Source organism: Sorex fumeus, unplaced genomic scaffold (assembly GCF_029834395.1).
Source record: "Sorex fumeus unplaced genomic scaffold, SorFum_2.1 ptg000043l, whole genome shotgun sequence".
Taxonomy (NCBI): domain Eukaryota; kingdom Metazoa; phylum Chordata; class Mammalia; order Eulipotyphla; family Soricidae; genus Sorex; species Sorex fumeus.
In genome coordinates this window covers 16738769-16763325 of record NW_026606100.1, presented here as the reverse complement: position 1 = coordinate 16763325, position 24557 = coordinate 16738769, and the positions used below count along the sequence as shown (strand labels likewise).

Genomic DNA, 24557 nt, shown 5'->3' with positions numbered 1-24557 from the left:
TTTAAAATTTTTATCTTCATGTATCGGTTTAATTACTTCAAATGACTACTCTTTAAGTTCACTGATTTTTCAACTGCTTACTGAAGTTTAAAATTTTGGTAAAATTTGCAAAATTTGATAACTCATAAAAATGGATCTAGTTCTATACAAATATATTACAATTTTTTGTAAAATTTGCAAGAATTTCATTAACTTTGGCAAAAGTTAGGTGAAATGTGAAGCCCAACACTCTTGAAGGCCCCCTACGCACCCCCCAAAAAAAATTATGGTGAGGAATACATAGGTACTACCATTTTATTTTCATCCAAAGAGAAAAGCATTACATTTGTTCTCTGCTCTCATTTCCAGATTTGCCAATCTGGGAAGGAGACTGACATAGACTAAATGAAACCATTATTTTTTTTCAACCATTCCAACATAGTTGACCTCTGAATATCTTCCGGCATACTTAACTGGTATTTTGAATTGCATGAGGTAGTGAAATTTTCAATATGGTTGTGAGAAACTTAAGCTCCTGAATTTCTGTTGGTCTTTTTAATAGTTTTCCTCTTTTATGATATTATTGTTTTGTTCATGCATTGCTTTCCTTGTTTAAGTCATATATCTTTGTTCCTTCCAGTATCTGTTTGCATTATCCAGCACTAAGTTCCTTCCCAATCTGTTCATTCCAGTATTATTAAATTCCTTCTTTATAATGTTGTTTTGAATTACTTGTCAGATAATTCATAAAACTCTGTTTCTTTGGAGTCAGTTCCTAAAGATTTATTTTGTTTCTTTGACTGGCCCACATTTCTTGCTCTGATTTTATATTGGCAGAACACTTCTCCCAACTGGCTTTATAGAGGGAAAGGCCATCACCAAAAACCTGGCCAGAGGTTCTATGAAGTCACAATCTCAATAATTTATGAGGAAACATCTTAACTGGACTAGTAAGTGCAATTTTCCAATTAGAGGGATTTAAATGTTCCCATGCATGACACTTTAGTCTTACTTTCTCTCTCTGGAATCTCCTATAGTAATGTAGGTTCTCTCTGTCACCAGTTGCTAAGATTTCTTTGTTCTCAGTTACCCCAGATATTTAAACTATGTCCCCTATTCAGCAGAATTCATAATCAGGTGCAACTGATCACATCTCTCAGGGAGTCCTTCTCCACAACAAACTATAGAGTGGAAGACACAGGTCCTACCACTTTATTTCCATTACTTGGGAAAAGCATCACATTTGGGCTTTTCTCTCATTGCCAGCTTTGTCAATTTGGGAAGGAAACTGGTGTACACTAAATGAAACCATTTTTCTTACCCATTTCAATGTACTGGCCCTCTGTATAATTTCCAGAAGCATCATCAAGGTTTTGTGAACTGTGTTATTATTGCTGCACTTGTATTTTTGTAGTGAAGTAGGGTTTGGGACTTCCTACTAAACTATAATACTGAATACAGACTGGTTTATTTCTATAATCTCAAAACAATCTGAACAGAAACATAGAGAACAGTAGCCATCAAGAATTTCCAATACGCTGAGCTATATACCATGGCTGCTTCTCCCGGAAGGGGGCATAAAATCAGGCCCCCATAACCATGCCACCAGACTCCATGCCAGGCTGTTTTCACTTGGGGCGCCCGGCTGGGGGGACTTGTGAGAGCCCTCCCCGCTCCAAGGGACCCAGTCCCGGCAGCCGACCTCCCAACTGCCACCACGCTCCAGGCCGCTTTCCACATGCTTGGAAATATAAGTGAACATATTCCTGGACCGTGCGGCCGTGAAAGCATCATAAGACACTCCTTACTCATTTTCCATAATCACCACACCATACATGATGGAGTTCAGACAGCAGGCAACAAATCATAGAGGGAAATAGATACATATATGCCTGACTGGAAACACCTGTAAAGATGATTAGAGGCTGCCCTAAAAGCCTCTGTCCCTCTCGGAGAACCTGGCAAGCTACCAAGAGTATCCCGCCTGCACGGCAGAGCCTGGCAAGCTCCCCGTGGCATAATCGATATGCCAAAAACAGTAACAATGACGGTTGTCATTTCCCTGACCCTGAAAGAGTCCCCATCAGGCTACACTAGCAAGCGATAGAGACGAATGGAGACATTACTGGTGCCCGCTTGAGCAAATTGATGAACAACTGGATGACAGTAATTCAGTGATACAGTGATACCTCTTTGCCTAAAAAGAAGTATTTACAGTAAAGATTTTCTTGGACTTAGAACAAGGTAATGAAATTTTTCTTAATTTTTTTACAGGTATGTTACTGTCCATCCTGCCTCTTCCTGTGAAATACTTTACACATCCACTCCTGAACTCCCTTTCTGATATATTTCTTGCATATGAAGCATACAAATATAGACTATTATAACGCAGTCTTATTAACCAGAGGTTCCCAAATTTATTTGGCCCACCATCCCCTTTTTGGACAAGAAATCACTCAGTACCTGCCTCGAAATCTACCTTCTTTAAGAGAATAAAAAGTGTCTGGCCCCAAATTTGCATGCTAGGCTGCAGTCTCCCTCACCCACATCACAGCACATCACAACAACCCCCCAGGGAGAGGTATCACTCACTTTGGAATTGACTGTTACAAGCCATCTCTCTCCTACACTTGATCTCTGATTTCAGACAGACAAATCGTAAACAGCTCCAAGCAGGCAGTGTCTCATCTCAAGTGTATACTGGACACGCTTGCGACTTCCTGCTCTGAGAGGCTATTGTGCAGGGGTTATCAGGCGTCACATGTAAGTAACTGAGGAAAACAAAGGAAGTAATTTTTATCAAAGAAGACAGAAGCTGACAGATAAATGCTTTTTTCTTCTAGTCTCTTAGGTGGATGATGCAGGAACACAACTGTCATAATCAGACTGCCGTCAGAACTAACAACTCAGTAATGCTTCATTGCATTCTCTCTGCCTTTTCTTGCCTATCTCCTTACTCTCTCATTTCCTCTCCTTAATAGCATTTCTCAAATAATTAGTTGTCTTGTGGAGGGAGGCTGGGGGCTGGAACAATAGCACAGTGGTAGGGCGTTTGCCTTACAAGCGGCCAACATGGCCGAACCGAGTTCGATTCCTCCTCCCCTCTCAGAGAGCCCGGCAAGCTACCGAGAGTATCTCGCCCGCATGGCAGAGCCTGGCAAGCTACCCGGGACGTATTCGATATGCCAAACACAGTAACAACGAGTCTCACAATGGAGATGTTACTGGGCCCGCTCGAGCAAATCCATGAAAAACGGGAGGACCGTGACCGTGACCGATGATAAGTGGAGGGAGGCTGTAACCCCAGGCTATCATACATATTAAGTAAGAGAACCTAACCCTATAGCATCTCCTAGACTTTTCTGTTAATAAGTACACGTAGGTTTCTGCCCGACCCACAGACTATCTTCTTCCTAACAGCGAAAGGTCACTTTCACTAGTGCAATTATATCCATGGCCTCAAGATTTTTTTAATGCACATAACAAATTCCCACAATGAAAGATAATTTTCGCAAACTTGAGCGCTAATCATGTATGCGAAACTTCCATCATGTTTAAAACCATTCGTATAATGGTCTGTTGCTCAAATCTAGTAGTTTTCACTTGCTCAAGCAAATTGTCCATAGGCAATGCATCTCAGATGTTCATTTACTGAGAGTAAATATGTTTTTGAAAGCAATTCTCTGTTAAAGCGAAATGAAAGAATCACTGTCACTGTCTTCCCATTGTTCATTGATTTGCTCGAGCGGGCCCAGTAACGTCTCCATTGTGAGATTTGTTGTTACTGTGTTTGGCATATTGAATATGTCACGGGGAGCTTACCAGACTCTGCTGTGCGGGCGGGATACTCTCAGTATATTACAGAGCCCTGGAAAAAGCAAAAGCTCTGTGTTGTTCTATCCAACCTTAAATTTTGTTTCCTATATAAAACTAATTTTTAAAATTTTCTCACATTAAAATGAACAATTCATTCATATGATTCTCCAGTAAAAACTAAACTATGCATATATTTTAATAACTATAACCAAGCAATTAAAACAATAAAGTCTTGCTCAATCTTGACTTTAAATAGTACTACTTCATAGCAAAAAGTTCAAAATGATAGAGACCAGCTCAAAGTATAGATAATTATAGTGGCCTTTTGTGCAAAAAGAATAGTGTGTTTTCAGTAATTAATGAGCAACTAAAACAATATTGAAATACTGAAATTTGGGGGCTGGAGCAAAAGCACAGTGGGTAGGGCATTTGCCTTGCACACAGCCGACCCGGGTTCAATTCCCAGCATCCCATATGGTCCCCCAAGCACTGCCAGAAGTAATTTCTGAGTGCCTGAGCCAGGAGTAACCTTTGTGCATCACCGAGTGCAACCCAAAAAGAAAAAAAAAAGGAGAAGAAGAAAAGAAAATACTTAAAATCTGAATATACATATGACTATCTGAGAATTTTGGGCTGCAGCAATAGCACAGCGGTAGGGCGTTTGCCTTGCATGCAGCCAACATGGCCAACCCGAGTTCAATTCCTCTGCCCCTCTCTGAGAGCCCAGCAAGCTACCGAGAGTATCTCGCCCGCACGGCAGAGCCTGGCAATCTACCGGTGATGTATTCCATCTGCCAAACACAGTAACAACAAAGTCTCCAATGGAGACATTACTGGGCCCACTCGAGCAAATCGATGAACAACGGGAAGACAGTGACAGTGATTCTTTCTGAGAATTTTATTCAAATAAACATTGTTAAATTTCACTATTTCTCTCTAGTAGTTTTAATCAGGGCCTTTTAGACCTTTTCTACCCTATTTTGCCCAAGAAAGTTTAGTATGACCCCTCGTATATAAAATAGGTATACAAATCATCTGCTGATAGTAAATAATAAATTTAGTTTAAAACAAATTTTTGCAAACCCCATGATCAGTTTCCTTACCCACAGATTAAGTAGCTAGGGTTTAGGGCCAAAGCAATAGTACAGTGGGTAGGGTGTTTGCCTCGTAAGCGGCCGACCTGGGTTCAATCCCCAGCACCCCATACGGTTCCCCAAGCATTGCCAGGAGTGATTCCTGAGTGCAGAACCAGGAGTAATCCCTGAGCATCTCTGAGTATGACCAAAAAGCAAAGGAAGGGAGGAAGGAAGGAAGGGAGGGAGGGAGGGAGGGAGGGAGGGAGGGAGGAAGGAAGGAAGGAAGGAAGGAAGGAAGGAAGGAAGGAAGGAAGCAGCAGCTAGGGTTTAGATTCCCCTATAAATCCCAGTATATGAAGACTGAAAATGAACACATTGGCAGAGGAGGGGAAACATGATGAAAAGAGGCTTTTCGAGGACATGAGCATATGTTCTCCTGTGCTCATCCTAAATTGCAAATTATCAATGAGTCTTAGCTAGGATTTACAATGATACTCTTGCTCAGCTACTCCAGGAAACTTTAGTCAACATTTGGCTCACAAAACATAGGGCACTAAAAACCTGAAGGTCAGAGCAGACATCAAAGCAAAAGCTCATAGTAAGCTCTGCTGTGAGTGTCCTGAAAGCCAAGATACTCCAAGTTACTCACTCCTCAAATCTCCCATTGGCTGGGAACATGCGGATGCTTGGTACAGATCGAGACAAATTCCTACTTCACATCCATAGAGCTGTCAGTCTCCAACACCATATGCTAGGTTACTAATGGATGGAATGCTATAAAAAAGATGTGAAAAACCAGAGCTGGAAAGTATTTTGGGGAGGAGATATAAGCCAAAACTCCGAGATTTTAAATGAATTGTCCCTGGTGACAGCATCAGTGCAAAACTTGGTCACGCAACAGAGACACCAGACTCCCAGTCACCCAATTTGATAAGAATGACTTAAGTTCCATAGCCCAAAAGAGTCTGGGGAGTATCCTGGTGAATGAACAAGGGAACACAAAATATCAGTGATTTTAGGAATGAAAAATCTCTTATCTGAGATCACAAATCACAATCACAAATCATCCTGTTAATTGTCGATTGCCTCGAGCAGGCCCCAGTAACGTCTCCTTCATCCTAGCCCTGAGATTATATTCAAGGCTCTTTAGGAGAATGAGGCCCATCATTGTTTCTGGTATTTGGCATATTGGGTACGCCACGGGGAGTTTGCCAGACTCTGCCGTGTGGGCAGGCTACATTCGGTAACCTGCCAGTTTGTCCAAAGTAGGAATGATATAATAAAATGTCATAATAGGATGTCGCGTGGCCACAAATGTGGCCGCGCAGTTCAGGGAGCTGGTTTTTATAGTCTCTGAGTCTTGGCCGTTGATGGGATTACACGGCGCCAGGGGGCCAGTTGGTGGGTGTGACCCCCGCCTACTGGAATTTGGAGGATCTGGGTGGAGGATGCTCGACCCAAATCCGAGTAGGCTTGGAGATCTCGGCCCCAGAACCCGCAAGACTTTGTCCCTCTGCCAGTACCTTCATGTGTGCGGAGAGTGGTCTCAGCATGGTGGTGGCTGGTCCTGGAGGTCTTTGGCTGCCGGAGCCCTGGTCGGGGTGGGGAGGAAAGCTCAACCCGCTCCCCTCCAAGGGGCCCCGGTGGCGAGGACTGTCAGGCGCCGGGGCAGGAGATACTTTAGCTTTATATTTAAACAAGCATCTGGAAATGTATTGCTACTGTAAAACAAAAAAAAGCAAATCTAGGGGGCTTGAGTGATAGTGCAGCAGGTAGGGCATTTGCCTTGCATGTGGCCGACCCGGGTTCAATCCCCAATATTCCACATGGTCTTTCAAGCCTGTCAGGAATGTTCCCTGAGAGAAGAGACAGGAAGAAGTCCTGAGCATAGCCAGATGTGGCTCCCCACCCCACAAAAAAAAACTTGTATTTTCAACAACATTGAAACATACTAGTCAACTAAGTTGAATATATTGATATACTGATAACTACGGGCTGGAGCGATAACACAGAGTGTAAGGCATTTACCTTGCACACAGCCAACCTGGGTTTGATTCCTCCATCCCTCTTGGAGAGCCCGGCAAGCTACTGAGAGTATCCCACCCACACAGCAGAGCCTGGCAAGCTCCCCATGGCGTATTCAATATGCCAAAAACAGTAACAACAAGTCTCACAATGGAGACATTACTGGTGCCTGCTCGAGCAAATTGATGAACAACAGGAGGACAGTGCAGTGCTACTGATAACTTTCAAGGTGGAAAACAAATCCATTATCAGACACATGATATGAATTACTTGGGCCCAAAAATAATAGTACAGGTGGGTGGGCATTTGTCTTGCTCACAGTCAATCCAGGTTCAACAGTCCCCTAAGCACTATCATGAGTAATTCCTGAGTGCGGAGCCAGGAGTGACCCCTGAGCATCGCCAGATGTGGCCCAAAACTGAAAAAAAGATACAAATTACACAACATTAACCTCACTCAGTTAAATTTTGTATATCCTTATCCAAAACTTCACACTAATGTACTCACTTAATATTGCAATATTCCACAGTGCCCCTGGACTGATGGTAAAAAAAAGATCATCTTGTGTAAGAAGAATTCCTCTGCCTCACTAATGATGTAAGGCAGAACTGCTGGTGTTTCTTAAGGCCAAACACATTCCCCAGCCTTAAAGTTCGATTCCATGAAATCAACGCCAGGTCCACCACCCAAAAGGAGCCAAAGTTCTCAGTCCAGATCCATCCTGGGTCATTTATACTATAAACATAGTGATGCTATTTTCACAGCACTGGACTAGAAACTGGAGATGAATTTGAAACATATAGGCCAGGAACACACAGGCCAACTATGAGCCAACCTTATAAACAAGATCATACAATCTTTTTTTTCCCTCCAGTTTTTGGTCCACACTCAATGATACTCAAATGTTACCCTGGCTCTGAGTTTAGAAATCGTTCCTGACAGTGCTCAGGGGGCCATCTCAGATGCCAGGAATTGAACTTGGGTTGGCTGTGTGCAAAGCAAAAGCCTCCATCCATTGTACTATCTCTCTGGCCCCTAATTTTTTTTTATAGTTTTTAATTTTTGCAAAAAGTCTAGTCATGTGGTGGCCAGAATGGAACCCACATTAGTGTCATGCGAGACAAGCACCCTACCTACCCAATGTATTATCTCTCCAGTCCCAATATCATCCTATATTTATTCCTTACCATAGTCCTAGGAAAAATAATTATCATTCCCATTTTGCAAAGGAGTAAACAGAAAACGTATCCAAAGCAGAGTTTCCAGAGACAGTAGTTTGGAACAGCTGCATTCTCACTGAGGACTCTAACCTTCCTCCCTGCCCACACCCACACTGCCTCTACATTCACAAAGAAAACTGGGAAATACTGAAATCTATTCTGAGATGCACCCTAGATTCAGATTTGAAATCTGCACACTGTGAGAAAGTTTAAACCAGTCTTCCCTAAAGTGGGGAAAACCACATGGGCCGGGGGGCTGGGCCGGGGGCATGCAGGAATGGGGACACTGGCCAGATTTCAGAGAGGCAGCAGGAAGCAGCCTCCAGTGCTTCAGTTTCAGGGGGCCACTGTTTTCTTGTTCTTGGTTTCTGAAAAGTTGGCGGTAAGCCAAATAAATATGAGCACTTCTGGTTTAGATGCTACAACAATCTAAGAAAACTAGAGTCTCCCTGCGGCACTTATGACCAAAAGAAACAAAGAAAAGGTCTCCGCGTTTCAAGAGTTTACAGTTTTGCTTATAGAACACATACTGCGGCCAATGGCATGTGTTCATGTGACAGGTTTTCTGAGAAGTTGAGAATAGGCAGAAAACACCGGAATCTCTCACACACAGTAAGTGCTGTTTTCAAAATTACCATCTCCCGCCAGAAAGACAGTTCAACGGGCTGAGCACCCACTTTGCATTCGGGAGTCCCAGGTCCAAGTCCTGTGAGCACAGGGGCCCTAAGCAGCAAGACAGAAGTGAAACAAAACAAAACAGTTCGAATCACTGTCATCTTGAGTGCCAGGGGCATAGTACAGTTAAGGCTCTTGCCTCATGATGCAGCCAACCGTTGTTCAATCCAGGGCACCACATGGTCCCCCAAGCACCACCGAGTGCAGTCCTCGAGGGCCCCAGCGCCACTAGGGTGACCTGGGCAATCCTGGCACTGCAAGATTCGAGCAGCACTGCATCCAGTAGTGGGGCTCCCAGTGGAATTCTGGAGCGCCACCTGGGGGAACGCCTGCAAACCATGTCACCAGGGCTGGAGACTAGTTCGGGAGGTAGGGCACTTGCCTTGCGCGCTACTACTCCTGGTTGGATCCCCAGCACCCCATACGGTCCCTGGATCCCCACCAAATGTGATTCCTGAGTGCAGAGCCAGGAGTAAATACTGAGCAAAGCCAGGTGTGGCACTCTTCCCAGCCCGCCCCCCCCCCCAAAAAAAAGGTGTTTTTTAAAAATCCGCTTCACTACTTTTTTACTTTCGACAACAAAAATTTACTTTTATCTCACTTCATAAGATATTTATTGGTGTCTATTTCATCTAACTTAACGGTAATCTATGGAAAGAGTAAGCGTATTTGAGCTTACTGTGCAATAGACAACTTTCATTTCCCCGGGAAATGCTCTTCCCCTCAAGTCCCTTACAACAAGCAACTACAACAACACTGTGCAAGCTACAAATTATATTCTCTAAGATAAAATTCTTCAAGACGATTTAACAATATGGAAAAAAGTACCGACTTCAAAACTAAAGCAAATGAAAGAAAGAAAAGTATCTGAATCATCTTAGTCTACATTTGATTTTCACGATTTTATACTAAATCAGATTTCCATTACCACACTTAAGCCTAAAAAAAATCACAATTTCTAAGAAGGTCCTAGAAGTTTGCCATTTTGCATAATATCTCCATGTTATTTTATGCAACTTTTTTAATATTTTATTATTTTTGAGGTAACATGGCTACAATAATGTTTGTGTTTGGTATACAAAGTTATGGGCTGGAGCAATAGCACAGCAGGTAGGGCGTTTGCCTTGCACGCAGCCAACATGGCCGACCCAAGTTTGATTCCTCCGCCCATCTCGGAGAGCCCAGCAAGCAGGATCTCGCCCCACGGCAAAGCCTGGCAAGCTACCCATGATGTATTTGATATGCCAAGCACAGTAACAATTGTCACAATGGGGATGTTACTGGGCCCACTCGAGCAATCGATGAACAACGGGAGGACAGTGACAGTGACATACAAAGTTACCCCCAACGACAAGTGTCAAAAACCCTCCAACCCTCTCCTAAATGTTCACCTCTTCCCTCTCACTCTCAGCCCTTCTTCCCACACTCACTGGTAACTTCGATTGCATTATCAGTCCAAGGGTATGTTTTCCATGGACAGTGTCCATTTCTTTGCTGTCTTTTCATATGTCATATAAGAGCATGCTGCATTTGTACCTCTCCATCTGACTAATTCTGCCTGATATGACACCCTAGATTTAATCAAAATTGAGCAAAAGTTAAGATTTTATAATTTTTATAGCTGAGTAGTACTCCATTGTGTACATCTATGTTTCTTAATCCACTCATCTGTTTCTGGACGTCTGTATTGCTTCCAGACCTCTGTTACTATAAATAGCACTGCAAAGAACACAGGTATGCATAGACCTTTTCAAATTGGTGTTTTGTGTCCTTGGAATAGATGCCAAGGAGCAGAATCACGGGTTACATGACAGTTCCATTTTTACTTTTTTGAGAAGTCTCCATACTATTTTCCACAGAGACTGAAACAGACAACAGTCCAATCAACAGTGAATGAGGATTTCTTTTCCACCACATTCCCACCAACACTAACTGGTTCTGACCTTTTGAGTAGAAAATCAGGTGAGGTGGTATCTCACTGTCATTTTATTTGCCTTTCCATGATAATTAGAAATAATGGAAAGTTTTCCAGAAGCCAACTGGTCATTGTATGTCTTCTTTGAGGAAGTATCTGTTCTGCTCTTCCATTTTTTGATGGGGCTGTTTGTCTGTTGCTGAGTTTTATGACTGATCTATTTATCTTGGGTATTAACCCCTTGTCAAATGCATGGTGACACCTTGTCTCAGTAATCTGTCTTCATTTTATCCACAGATTTTTTTGAGGCGCAGAAACTTTTTAGTTTAACATAGTCTCATTTGCTTGTTTTTGCTTTTGTTTTCTTTGCCAATGGAGTCAAACCAGGAGACACCTAAAAAAATTATTATCTTCAAGAGTTCTTCTTATGTTTTTCTTGAAAGAGTTTATGAACTTCTATGCTATCCTAATGTAAAAGTCTTTAATCCATTTTGAATTTACTTTTGTGCGTAATCTGAGTTAGAGACCAATTTCATTTTCTTAGCTGAGGCTATCCAGTTTTCCTCAACATCATTTTTTATAATCTTTCTCTTTTCCACTTCCTGTACATAGAGTTGCTGTCATAAATTAACAGTCCATTTATTTGAGGTTTTGCTTCTGGAATCTCAATTCTATTTCTAATCTATTTTCATTCCACTACCACACAGTTTTGCTTACTATGGCTTTAAAGAATAGTCTGAAGTCTGGGAATGCAGTGCTTCCCATATTTTTTTTCCTTTCAGAATTTCTTTAGCTAGTTGGTTGGTTTTATGATTCCATAAAATTTTAGTAGTTTTTGTTTTATGACCTGGAAGAATGCCATTGGAATTTTGATGACTGCATTGATAAAATGTTTTAAGTACAGTGGTCTTTTTAACAATGTTAAGCTTTTGATCATGAGCATGGAATATTTTATATTTTTCCATTTTCTTGTGTTTGCATCTATTTATTTTAATGACCTAAATAGAAGGAATATTAAGACACAGACATTCTAACAGGGTAAGATAGACATTATTCAGATTTTTTAGTTAAATATGCAAGAGAATTGGCAGAAGAGATCAACTCTGGTCTGGTAACTCAGTAACTTCTTACTGAAACCACCTAGGATATGTGATCACAGATAGAAGTAACAGATAATTTTCTATTTTGTTGCCTCTTCTGCATAACCTACAATCCTTTTCCAAAAAAAAGATGCTTGCATATAGCATGAATAGGTTTCATTCACCCACACGCTTTGCCTTAAAATATCACTAGTAAGAATTCCTCCTATGATGACAATGAAGGATACAGAAAGTTCTAGACAAAATTGTTTGGGACAACAATATTAATATTCATCATTTGCCATTTTTTAAGTATTTGCTTTATACCTATCACAGGGTGTCTTGTAGGCAGAATTTCTAGTCCTCACATCTAGCAGATCCTTTCACACACCCCTCCTTTAAGGTGAAAAGACTAAAGCACACAGAAGACATGTCACAGATCACAAGATTAACAAATGATGGAGCAAGAACTTCAAACTCAAGCAATTAACAGCAGAAACCTTAAGCTCTTCCTACTGCTTAGTCATTTAAAAAGTTAAAAACTGGGAGGCCAGAAAAATAATATAGCACATAGGGCATTTGCCTTGCATGTGGCTTTATTTTTTCGTGAGCCCTCCAGGAGTCCCTTGCATGGTGCCGACCTAGGTCCAACTCCTGCAATTGCCTCTGGTCCTCTGAGCACCACCAGGAGTGATCCCTGAACACAGAGCCAGGAATAAGTCCTGGGTACCACCAGGTGTGGCCCAAAATAAAAATCAAAATCAAAACAAAACCAAAAGCAAAGTTTTAAACTGTGATGTTTTAACAGCATAAATGTCAAAGAAAAGGTACCAAGTCAATTTTAAAACTGTTCTTTGCCTGTGAAACAAAAAGCCATGTTTTAAGGCAGAGCCAGCAAAACTCAAATTCCTGCTGCCTCTTTGATGTTTTGAGAGTTATAAAGGAGGTGAAAGGGGAAAAATAAAATAAAACCAAGTTGTTTGGGGCCGAAGATAATAGTTCAAAGGGCGGGTGTGCATGCTTTGCATTCAGGAATCCTGGGTTCAATTCTCCGCACCATAAGTTTCCCAGACTCCCGCTGGCACCAGGACTGCAGAGAACAATACCAAGACACCACACCCTGAGCATCCTCGGAGGAGCACTACTAGGTGAGACCCCAACAACACTCAGATAGGGGCCAGAGCAATTTCAATCGCCAGCACCTCACAGGACCCTCTGCACCTGCCAGGAGTGGTCCCTGAGCACAAAGCCAGAAGTAGACCTTGAGCACTGCTGGTGTGGCCCCAAAACAAACAAAAGACAGCAGAAAAAAAACAATCAAAATTTAGTTCTAGTTTAAATTGAACCACATTTTTTAAGAATCTTTAATGAAATGGAAAACAGCCATGATTAAAAAAAATAGTTTACTTTTACTTTGGAAAGAATGAAAATTTTCCTCCACCTTAGGATTTAAGGGACACAAGTTAGACAGGGTCAAGGACCAAATGTAACATTTAACACCCACCTGACATGTGGTAAGAATGCAGGAGAGGTTCCAAAAATAAACTGTAAACCTATGTTTTAGTGACCAGGAGAAGGGTTCACAAAATATTATTAGTGGTTATTGCTGGATTCTGTACTCAGTGATGACTTTTATCTTTGACTATTCTTTTTAAATCTGTAGTTCAAACTTCTTTAGTTCTTACAGGGTTTTTTTTTTTTGCTTTTTTTTGGGGGGGGGGGTCACACCTGGCAATGCACAGCGGTTACTGCTGGCTCTGCACTCAGTATTTACTCCTGGCTGTGCTCAGGGAACCATGTAAGATGCTGGGAATCTAACCCGGGTTGGTCGCATGCAAGGCAAATGCCCTACCTACTGTACTATCCCTCCAGCCCCACTTACAGTTCTTCTTATAGCTTTTACTTCTGTAGTTGAAGCCTTCCAATTGCTTTCATAATTAGAAAAAAATTGCTGGTTTGCAACACCTATAAGTCACGTCTTATACAGAAATGCAGTTAAGTTCTGGATCAACTCAAATTACAAAATCATATACAGTTTATCTCACCATAATCAACAACTTCATAGCTAGAAGGAAGTATTTTCTAAAATATATGCCAACATCACAAATGACAATGGGATTTAGTGCTTGTTAGAAATATAAATTATGTCATCACCTATCATAATGAGGAAATTAGTGGGTAGGAAACAGACTTATAAATGAGTAACTTCCACAAAATGTTCCTATTAATGGTTTGTGCATTTTTCATACTGCCATAAATGCTAATACCACAGGATTAAAAATCAAATGTGGTGGCTTTTGCAATGTAAGTAGTGTTTCTTGCCAAAATCATCCACACACCCTGCAAAAAGTCATTTCAAATTGACATTAATCTCATGTTTTGTCTCTGGACATTTATTAAGCATCTGGTAAAAAGGAATATGTATTTTACTATTATAGCTCCATGCATTTTAATAACAATATTATACTAAGCCAGGGATGAGTCAATTGATATATTTTATTAATTTATCATTCTTGACAATTCCAAATGGCAAATGATGCCACAAGATCAATGACCTTTCTACTATCAAACTGCCTCCTAAATGACTTTGCCTTCTGAATAATATCCAGATTTGCTGGACAAGTGGTACTACAATTACCAATCCAAGAAAAGTTAAAAAGGCAAAAGTATTCAGTACATTGAACCCATTTATTCTGAAGTAATTTGAAAAGGGAAAAAAAGAGGAGGGAGAGAAAAGATACCTTAGAATAACTAAAACAGGCATTTGTATCATGCTACTTCATTTTTTTTCTTTTTGATCACACCCAGCGATGCTCAGGGGTTAATCCTGGCTCTGCACTCAGGAATTACTCCTGGGAGTGCTTGGGAGACCCTATGGGATGCCGGGGATCGAACCCGGGTCAGCCACGTGCAAGGCAAATGCCCCACCTGCTGGACTATTGCTCCAGCCCCACTTCTTCATTTTCAATAGGGAAAAAAACTGGGCTGGAGAGATACTACAGATAAGGTGCTTGCCTTGCATCCAGTCAATGAAGTCTGGATCCCCAGCATCCCAGGTGATCCCCAGAGTCCTACTAGGAATGATCCCTGAATGAAGAGCCAAGAGTATGCATGAGGAGCACCGGGCGTGGCCCAAAAGCAAATAAAAAACCACCTGGAATGGAGATAAGAGTGGAGAGTAAAAGGAACGATTATAGCACTTAAATATGCCAGGTAGAAGACATAACAAGGTGAGGACAACTTTAAATCCTCATTGGGAATTTAGGTTTTATCCCTGGCCTACATTAGGTCTAGAAAGTACTACTGTATTTATTATTACTAAATATTCCAATCTAGGAATTATCAATGCATGCCAAGATCTCTCTGCTACTGTTAAGTTGCTGCTTCAGTCATACCTTGAAATCTTGGGTTACAAGCTGTCTGCTTTGCCCAAAGTGGGAAAACTTGGCATTGGATCACTCAGTATCCATTCTGAGCCCAACTCTTCCTCGTCCACTTCTACTAAAGAAGATGGGGAAGAGTGACATCCCAGAATCTCACATAGCAAAGCCTGGGTCAAGAGATATAAACCAAAGATCCAGGAAAGAGAATTCTTATCACTCTTTAAAAGGTGAAAATCTTCTGGGCCAGAGAATTAGTACAAGGTGTAAGGTGCTTGCTTTGCATGTGACCAACTGGGTTCCATCCCTGACACCACACACTGGCCCCTGGGCACTGCCAGGGGGGATCTGCAAGCACAGAGCTAGGAGTGTACCGAGTACTTCCAGGTGTGCCCTCCTCCCCACAAAAGGCAAAAATCTTGAAAAGTAAACCTTGTTTTTCCTTTATCTTCTACAGACCACAGAAGTACCACAAGACAAAACTTAGCCATACTACAACACTGTCAGATGCTGAGGATGGCAGAACCCAAAGGGAAGTCACTGGCATCTTGATGCTTTTGAGCAGCAACTGTCAACAGGTCCTGTTGGCCCTAGACTGTTCAATAAGTAAAACAAATGCTTGTCTTATCAAGTCAGTCTGTTTTCTTTTTATTAGTCAAATACAGTCTTCCCCTACAAAAATCACTGATAGAACCAACCTTTCTGTTTTAATTTACCGATACCAACTAGATCATTACCCTACAGGTCTTCATAGAGAGAAGATATACCGAGAAAGCTACAAGATTTGGGAGAAAGTTAGAGCTTCCTCCTTGTTCTTGAGCACAGGACCATAGGCCTACAACCCAGGACCCTCAGAAACGTAAAGTTAAGGACTCAAGACCAAGCTGGTCTGAAGGCAGCTCTCTCTTTACTGTCAATATGCATACCCTTTGATGGATTTCTTTGTTGTTGTTTGGTTTGGTGGGGCCACTCCTAGTGATGCTCAGCGCTTACTCCTGGCTCTATGCTCAGGAATCACTCCTGGTGGTGTGCAGAGGATCAGAGGCAATGCCAGGAACTGGACCTAGGTCTGCCGCATGCAAAGGGAATGGCTGATCTGCTGTGATATGTGGCCAGTCCCCCTCAAATGAATTTTTTCATTCCATTTAAAGCTACCTTAACATTCATTTCTACTCTCTGATTCAATTGCATCTGTCCTAACATACTTTCTAACTAGAGGAATACTTTAAAATAAAAAATAATTCATATATATCATTTTAAAAAAACTTGGGAAGTTCTTTCTTTTTTAGTGTTTTAGAATCTTTATCCATCACAGGGCTCAGTGCTACTGTGTTCACAATAATTAAACATGGGCTTGAGAAGTCTGATTCATGCTTATAACACCCACAGACAGTGGGATTACTAGTGTCCCCATACAGGTGAGTAAACAGAACTCAAGCACAGAAATTCCTGCAAAGACACCTCTTTAAAGACACCAATGACACGTACCTAGAAGGGAAAGTGATTTTTGTGCTAGTCATCAGTGAAAATGCAGGAAGAAATGCTTGGCTCAGCAAATGAAAACTTCTCAGGGCAAGTAAAATTGGTTACAACTAAGTAAGATAATGCGATGACTGGAATAGGAAGGAATGGGAGTGAAGATAGACGGTCGGCAACTATACCACCTCTGCTTGGCTGATGACATCGTTCTAATAACACCAAACATTAGCCAAGTGGCACGAAAGCTGGCTGACTTCAACCATGAGTGTGGAAAGATCATACTACAGCTGAATCTCACAAAGACAATGTTTATGAGAAACAGTCTCGTTCCTGATGTTCCATTTGCTCTCTATGGGACAAACATCTCTGAATGCAACAATCCTGTGTACCTAGGTCGAGAAGTCAACATGACCAATGACCTGGCACCTGAGTTGCACAGGAGGAAAAGAGCAGCTTGGAACACCTTCAAGAGCGTCAAAGAAATAGCTAAGAGGACCAAGAACCTCCAGCTCCGAGCACATCTCTTCGATTCCACTGTTCTTCCTGCATTAACATACGCCTCATAGACCTGGGCCCTACGAAAACAGGATGAGAACGTTATTTGGGTCTCCCAAAGAGGGATCAAAAGAGCTATGCTTGGAGTATCACGTTTCACTCAAATGAGAGAAGGAATCCGGAGTTCTGACCTCCATCCACAGTCAAGAATCAGGGACGCTGTCTCATTTGCTAAGGTGTCGAAAATCAGATGGGCTGGACACGTAATGCGATTTGGAGATGGACCACTGGACTAGAGCTGTTACTGACTGGATTCCATGGGACGTCAAAAGATCGTGTGGCCGCCACCTATGAGATGGTCAGACTTCTTTATCAAAACCCTGAACGATCGGTTTGAGGCTGTTCGTGTTCCTAGAACGAGCAGACGCCATTGGGCTACACTAGCACGTGACAGGGATGAATGGAGACGTTGCTGGCTCCCACTTGAGCAAATTGATGAGTAACGGGATGTCAAGTGATCAAGTGGTCAAGTGATCAAGTAAGATAAAAAGCCCTCTCAGAGGCTAGCGGGTAGGGCGTTTGCCTTGCATGAGGCCAACTCAGGTTAGATTCGCAGGATCCCATACGGTCTCCCGAGCATCGCCAGGAGTAATTCTTGAGTGCAAACCAGGAATGGCCCCTGTGCATCGCTAAGTAAAAGTAAAGTAAAGGCCCTCCCGTTGATCGTCGATTTGCTCGAGCGGGCCCAGTAACGTCTCCATTGGAGACTTTGTTGTTACTGTGTCTGGCATATCGAATACTCTCGGTAGCTTGCCGGGCTCTCCGAGCGGGGCGGAGGAATCGAACTCAGGTCGGCCATGTTGGCCGCTTGTAAGGCTAACGCCCTACCACTGTGCTATCACTGAGCCTGACCAAAAAATAAATAAATAAATAAAGCAAAGCTTTGTCATTCTGAGTAAAATCTGAAACTCGCACCTCTGGCCAACATAAAGCAAAGCTTTGTCATTCTGAGTAAAATCTGAAACTCGCACCTCTGGCCAACATGGTTTTTCTTTGCTATATTCAGCAGACTAAAACGCTGCGAAGGCCAGTAATCATGTCCAGACACATGCGCACGCATATTAATCATAAACCCATTTAATTCATATGCTAAGTTTTATTTTATTGTATTTTCAATATATGGCTGCATGTTTTATAAATGATGGTTTACATTGATTACTCCTATTATTAGCTTATTTAACACTTCCTCTGTGGCCAGCACTTTGATGTTTTATGTGCATCTTTTTCTCTTACCTATCACAACGACCTCAGGATGCAGACACTATTATTAAAAGCATCTTTTTAAAATGAGGGTTACATATGATGAGTTTTCCCACACCAACAATTAAAAAGTAACGACAAGATTCAAACCCAGATCTGCCTCAGGGTTCTGAGCTCTTAAACTAAGCTGCATAAAGCAACTGGACTTGCTCTGGTCTCAAAAGACTTAAGCAAACACTGACTGGAAATCTACAGCAGTGTAAGTTTCATACCCAGTTATCTTCACTTCTGGTAACTTCCTATTTTTTACACAGTTTTTACTTCATATTTCTCCCTGGTCCTACCAGAAATATCTAAAAACTTTTTATCTCTTCAACAAATTATAGGACAAATAAAGTCTTATTACAGCATAATAGCTGCTGCAATTACTTTTAATCAGTAAGTGTAAATGACATTTTTAGTGGCTAGTTCTGCTACTCAAGCGAGCATCCGTAAATGATTCCCACTCTGCCTATTATGGCAAAAATGCAACATGAAGCTATAGTCCTTAAGAGCAATATAGTAAAAGCCCACCAGATGTCAACCTCAGTGCATGGAAATGGATCATTTCCCCTTTGTGACACTCCCTACCTTCTATAGAGAAACACTGTAGCACTGTAGCACTGGATTTGCTCCAGAGGGCCCAGCAACATCTCCATTGTGACACTTGTTGTTACTGTGTTTGGCATATGAATACACCACGCCACAGGGACCTTGCCAGGCTTTGCCGTGCAGGCGAGATACTCTTGGTAGCTTGCCGGGCTCACTGTAGCACTGGATTTGCTCCAGCGGGCCCAGCAACATCTCCATTGTGAGACTTGTTGTTACTGTGTTTGGCATATGAATACACCACGCCACAGGGACCTTGCCAGGCTTTGCCGTGCAGGCGAGATACTCTTGGTAGCTTGCCGGGCTCTTCGAGAGGGGCGGAGGAGTCGAACTTGGGTAGATAGAGTCGACCGAGTAAGGCAAACACCCTACTCACTTTGCTAAATAAGTCAGTTCAATAACTGCCTCTCTAGACTACGGCAAACATCATGAATGTGACTCTCACTCTTCTGTTCCATTTATTTGTGAGTCTCTTTTGATTTTTAATTTGGAGGGGCGGGATTTGGTTGTTTCCTTATCATTTTTTTGGCCATATCCAGCAAAGCTTGAGGTCTACGCAATGCCAGGAATTGAACCAAGGGCTCCAAATGCAAAGCATGAATACAACCCACTGAGTTCTCTCCCAGTTCCATTGATTTCTTTCCTCCCAAACCTTGCTCTGAGCCAAGATCACTCTACTCCCTCTTAAACACCATAACTCACATTGAAGAGAAATGACTCAACATCATTATCGCACATGAAGCATGAAACAAACACTGAAGACTAGAATTAAATAAATTTAAAATCATCCTTTATTATTAAGCAATGCTGTCCACTATATTTGAGACTGGCCACCCCAACAACTTTCTCTAAACTTGAAAATCAGTTTCCATTTACAAAACTGTTGGTAGATAAAATCAACAACCTTCTTTTAGGTAACAAATGTTTAAAGATATTTAACATTTTAAAATGCTACTACTACTACAGGATTGCTCCAAAATAGTTAGCTATGTGGCCAAAAAGAAAGTAAGAAAAATTCGTGATTTTTCCCACATTTTTAAGTCTGATTTACATACATATCAATTCCTTTCGACATAAATGATTATCCAGGAAAGGTTTAGATTTCTTTGACTACTACCTTGCTGCCCATATTTTAACCTCACCGAATTTTTGGTCCATCGCGTAAAAGAATTTCTCTGCTAATAAAAATACAACCTATTAAAGATTAACTTGCCCCCAGGACAATGTCTCTGGAAATAAATTCCAAGTATTATAATCACCCATTTGCACTATGTAGACTTAAAGGCAGATACTCTTTACTTATCCTAACTTAAGCTGGAAACCTGTGAATACCTTAAAGCAGCGATAAAAGGGAAATGGCAAATCCAAATCCACAGTACTCGGGAATCCAACCAGGCAAATATAAAGCTTACTTACTGGATACTTTTCAAGTAAAAGTTATCACCTAAGAATATCTAACATTATTAGAATGTTTGTTGGCTTTCCAGACTTTTTACTTTGTTCTCTAACGTCTAAATTTACAAAACTGTGAGATTTTTTTCATTCTCCCAATTAAGCATATCAGATAATATTATAGGCACCTGAGATCTTCATCCATGCTGTTGTCCATGTTAATAACAATTAAAAAATCATAGCTACTAAGCTATTCTTCACCACTGTGGGAATTGAGAGCTTTTTAGGGAATTCTCACAAAAATCAGAGAAAGGTACTAATATTTGTCCCATTTAACAGATGGGCAAATTGAGGCAGAAAGCTGTTCCAATATCCCACAGGGATTTGAACCCAGGAGTGAGCAATTCCAGTGGCTACATAATTAACCCAAATGAATAGACTAGTAACCTGGTACAAAGCAAACAGGCACAAGATTAAGTTTAATTCAGAAAATAAGTCTTATTCCTTCCAATTTGGTGTTTCTATCAAATCGAGCCTTGGGAGATGCATGCAAGGCAAAATGGACTCCATTTTGCATTGAATTCCACTTTCACAGAAGTCACAATTCACTTCCTGGTGATTTTGACAGATAAATCAAAAAATGTGTTCAATCACTGAAATCATTACACTGAATGACTGGGGTACGATGACTGGGGTAAGTATATAAAATTTTCACTATAGAAATGTTAACAATGTCAAGATTTTCTGTAAAAGAAACTCTCACTGTAAGATAGACTTAAAGCATCTCATGTCAGACTATGTGATTTGTAAAGGGCTGTAATTCACTTCTTAAATGCCGCATTGATACTTCACTTTATTTAAATGAAAATGAAGTGATTCAAAAATAAATTCACTTCTAAAAAAATAGAAAAGAAAGGGAGAAAATCCGCTTCTCCAGTTTGAGTTATGCACTGGGGCTTCCTAGAAGTTAGCATCACTGTCACTGCGTCCGCAGAGATTAGCCAGTTCAGAAGGCACCATAAGGGCCAGAGTGACAGTCCAACGTGTGAGGCGTTTGCCTTGCCTGTCTCCTACTAGAGTTCAATCCCAGCATCCCGTAGGGTTTCTAGAACCCCTCCAAGAATGATCTCTGGGCACAAAGTCAAGAGTAACTCCTGAGCAGAGTCAGGTGTGACCCTAAAACAAAAACAACAAAAAAAGAAGGTACAGGGTATTAGAAGACTCCTAAGGGTCAGAGCAACAGTACAGGGGCTAGGATGTTTGCCCTGCACACAAATGACCTGAGTTCAGTCCCCAGCACATATATCCAGGAGCGTTTCAGGACTGACCCCTGAGCACAGACAGGAGTAAGCCCTAAGCACTGCTGAACCCTAAGCCCTAAGCTCCTGCCAAAAATAGAAGAACTCCTATTTCACATCCATTCCAAAGATAGGTTTTAAAAAATGTGGACTTGTGGAGTCGGAGAGACAATACAGCATTTAGGGCACTTGTCTTGCATACAGCCGACCACGGTTCCATCATCAGCATCCCTTATGGTCCCCAGAGGAATTCCTGAGTGCCAAGACAGGAGTAACCCCTGAGCACTGCTCGGTGTGGCCCAAAATTTTTAAAAAATATATTTTAATGGAAACTTATATAAAAGTTTGGATACACACTGTACCAGTTCAACCTAAGCAATCGCACAACAAAATTTTCCCAATTGTATTTAATTACTTATTTACAGAAAGTAGGCAAAAAATAAACTGCATGGAACAAATAACTACACTGTGTCACTAAAGCACACGCAGTTTTGCTCCGCAGAGCCACACAGCAGTGACTTTATTTGAACAGTTTATCACTAACACAAAGAAAGTTACATAAGTTTTTAAAAGCCATGGCAATAGAAACAGACGAGAGCGACCGAGTGGCACGGTAAGCCGTGGGGATATTTATTAATAAAAATAAGGAACAAGGGAGATGAATATGTAGCTCATCCCCCCAAATTTAAAGCTGCCTGCCAAACACTCTTTCCATTTGTTTCCACCACTTTATTGTTTTGGAAACAAGTTGTTCTCTCTTAAAATAACCTGCTTTAATTGTTCTAAAAAGCCACTGCGTTTCCACCGACATCTAAACTGCTCCCATATTCCGATACTGTGATGGATAAAGTCAAGATAAGTTATGCACAAAAGAAAGTCGGAAAGCCTCTCTGCTCACTTACTATAAGGACACTAGTGACTGAATGAATCTTCATCGGGAGCCTCAGTAAAACTAATGCCAAGAACTCTGCAGTATTCTCCCGCTCTATTTCTCTAGATGAGGGAAATGAGCCACATTAGTGGCTAGAGGTAGACTAGCAATGAACACTGTTTTAAGGAAGGTCAAAATGACCTTGGATGTTCAGCATTCGCTCTGGGAACTCCAATCCTCTCTTTAGAAACCAGAATTTGTTCCTGGTTCAATAAAGTTAAAGATGTCGTGTCCGGGAAAGTACCACCTAAATTAGGGAGTCAAAAAGAAAAAATCCCAAACTGGGAAAGAGGGAAATCAGAAAGCCACGTTGCTCCTAGAAATTTTTTATGAACTGAGTGTGACTGCGATATGTTTTCTAAGCCTGTCAAAAGAGGCACACACAGTGTCCTGCTCTACAGCGGCGGCGCCCTAAAACCTCCCCACAGTTCGGTTGCACCCCCCGCACCATCCTGGCCCGCGAAGGCCAGGGTGCAAGGCGGGGGGGAGGGGGTGGGGGGGAACTCCTGCTTAAGCCTTGACATCTGCGGAGCATTTCCCGAGAGCGAGCCGAGGCCCCTCAGCTGGAGGAAGCGGACACTGACAGGGAGGGAAACAGACCCAGAAACAGCCACAGCTACAACCCCCGGGGGCGGGCGGAGACACACGGAGCGCAGCCCGCCTCCAGCCCGGGCTGAAGCTGGCATGCCAACGTGGGCGCGCCGGTCCAGCGGAGCCGTGGGCTGGGGGGCGCCCCTAGGTCAGCGAGGGGCGCCCCGCGTCTGGGTCCCGCGAGCCGGGGCCCACCGAGAGGCCCGCGAGGCGCGCGCGGGCTGCCGGTCCCGCGGGCCCGGGGCACGGGACGGGGCGCCCGAGCGCGCCGCGGCGGCTGGGGGCGCCGGGGCCGGGGGCGCCGGGGGCGCGTCCCCGAGAGCGCGGGTGGCGCCTACCTTGCAGCATGGCCTCGAGTTTCTTCCTGTCCACACGAAAGCGTTCCTCACTCCACGCGGGGTTGTGCGGGGGCGCGCCGGCCGCCGGCTCGTCCTCGGAGCCGGGCACGGGCGAGTCGGCGCTACGTTCGCTGTTGGAGCCCGGGTCCGAGGGGGCCGCCAGGTGCCCGGGGTCGCCCTGCGCGGCCATGGTGGGCGCGCGGCGCTCGGGCTCCGCTGCGGCCGCCGCTCCGCCTCCCCCGCCGGCCGCGCGCGACTGGCTCCCCGCGCGCGCCGCTAGCTCGGCCCCCGGCGGCCGCCCGCCCCGCCGCCCCGGCGCATCCCGGCCCGGCACCGCCCACGCCGCCCGGCCCCGGCCCCGGTCCGAGGCTGCGCGCCCCCGCCCGAGCGCCGCGCGGAAAGAGCGCGACGCCCGCCTGCCCGCCCATTGGCCCGCGGCCCCCGGCGCGCTCCCCCCGGCCTCCCCGCTGCTCTCCCCGCGCGGGACGCCGTCAGTCTCGCCCCACTCGCGGACTTCCGCGGTTCTTCCGACGCCCGCCAACTTCCAGCACACACCCTCCTGAACGCACCCGAGGTACCCGCGGTCCCTCATCTGCGCGCGCGCGCGCACACACACGCACGCACACACACTAGAGGTACCCGCAATTCCTTATCTGCCCACGCACGCACACATACGCGCGCGCACACACGTCGCGACCCTACCACCACGTCTCTGCGTTTACAGCCGCAAACTCCAGCACACACCCTCCTGAACGCACTCGAGGTACCCGCAGTCCCTCATCTGCACACACACACACACACACACACACAAGCACGCACAAACACTCGAGGTACCCTCAGTCCCTCATCTGCACACACACGCGCACGCACACACACTCAAGGTACCCGCAGTTCCTCATCTGCAGAGAAACACACACATAAACACACATCGCGACCGTACCACCATGTCTCTGCCTTTAC

General features: G+C 43.4%; 1 protein-coding gene across 1 annotated transcript in view; it reads right to left on the bottom strand.

Moving 5' to 3' along the window:
- Positions 1-23833, bottom strand: part of BICC1 (BicC family RNA binding protein 1) — a 379808-nt gene extending 355975 nt beyond the window's left edge. The window contains exon 1 of the mRNA XM_056120915.1: positions 23598-23833. Within this exon, the coding sequence (XP_055976890.1) occupies positions 23598-23787 (190 nt within the window). The 5' untranslated portion in view covers positions 23788-23833. The remainder of the gene's footprint in view (positions 1-23597) is intronic.
- Positions 23834-24557: the final 724 nt, after the last annotated feature.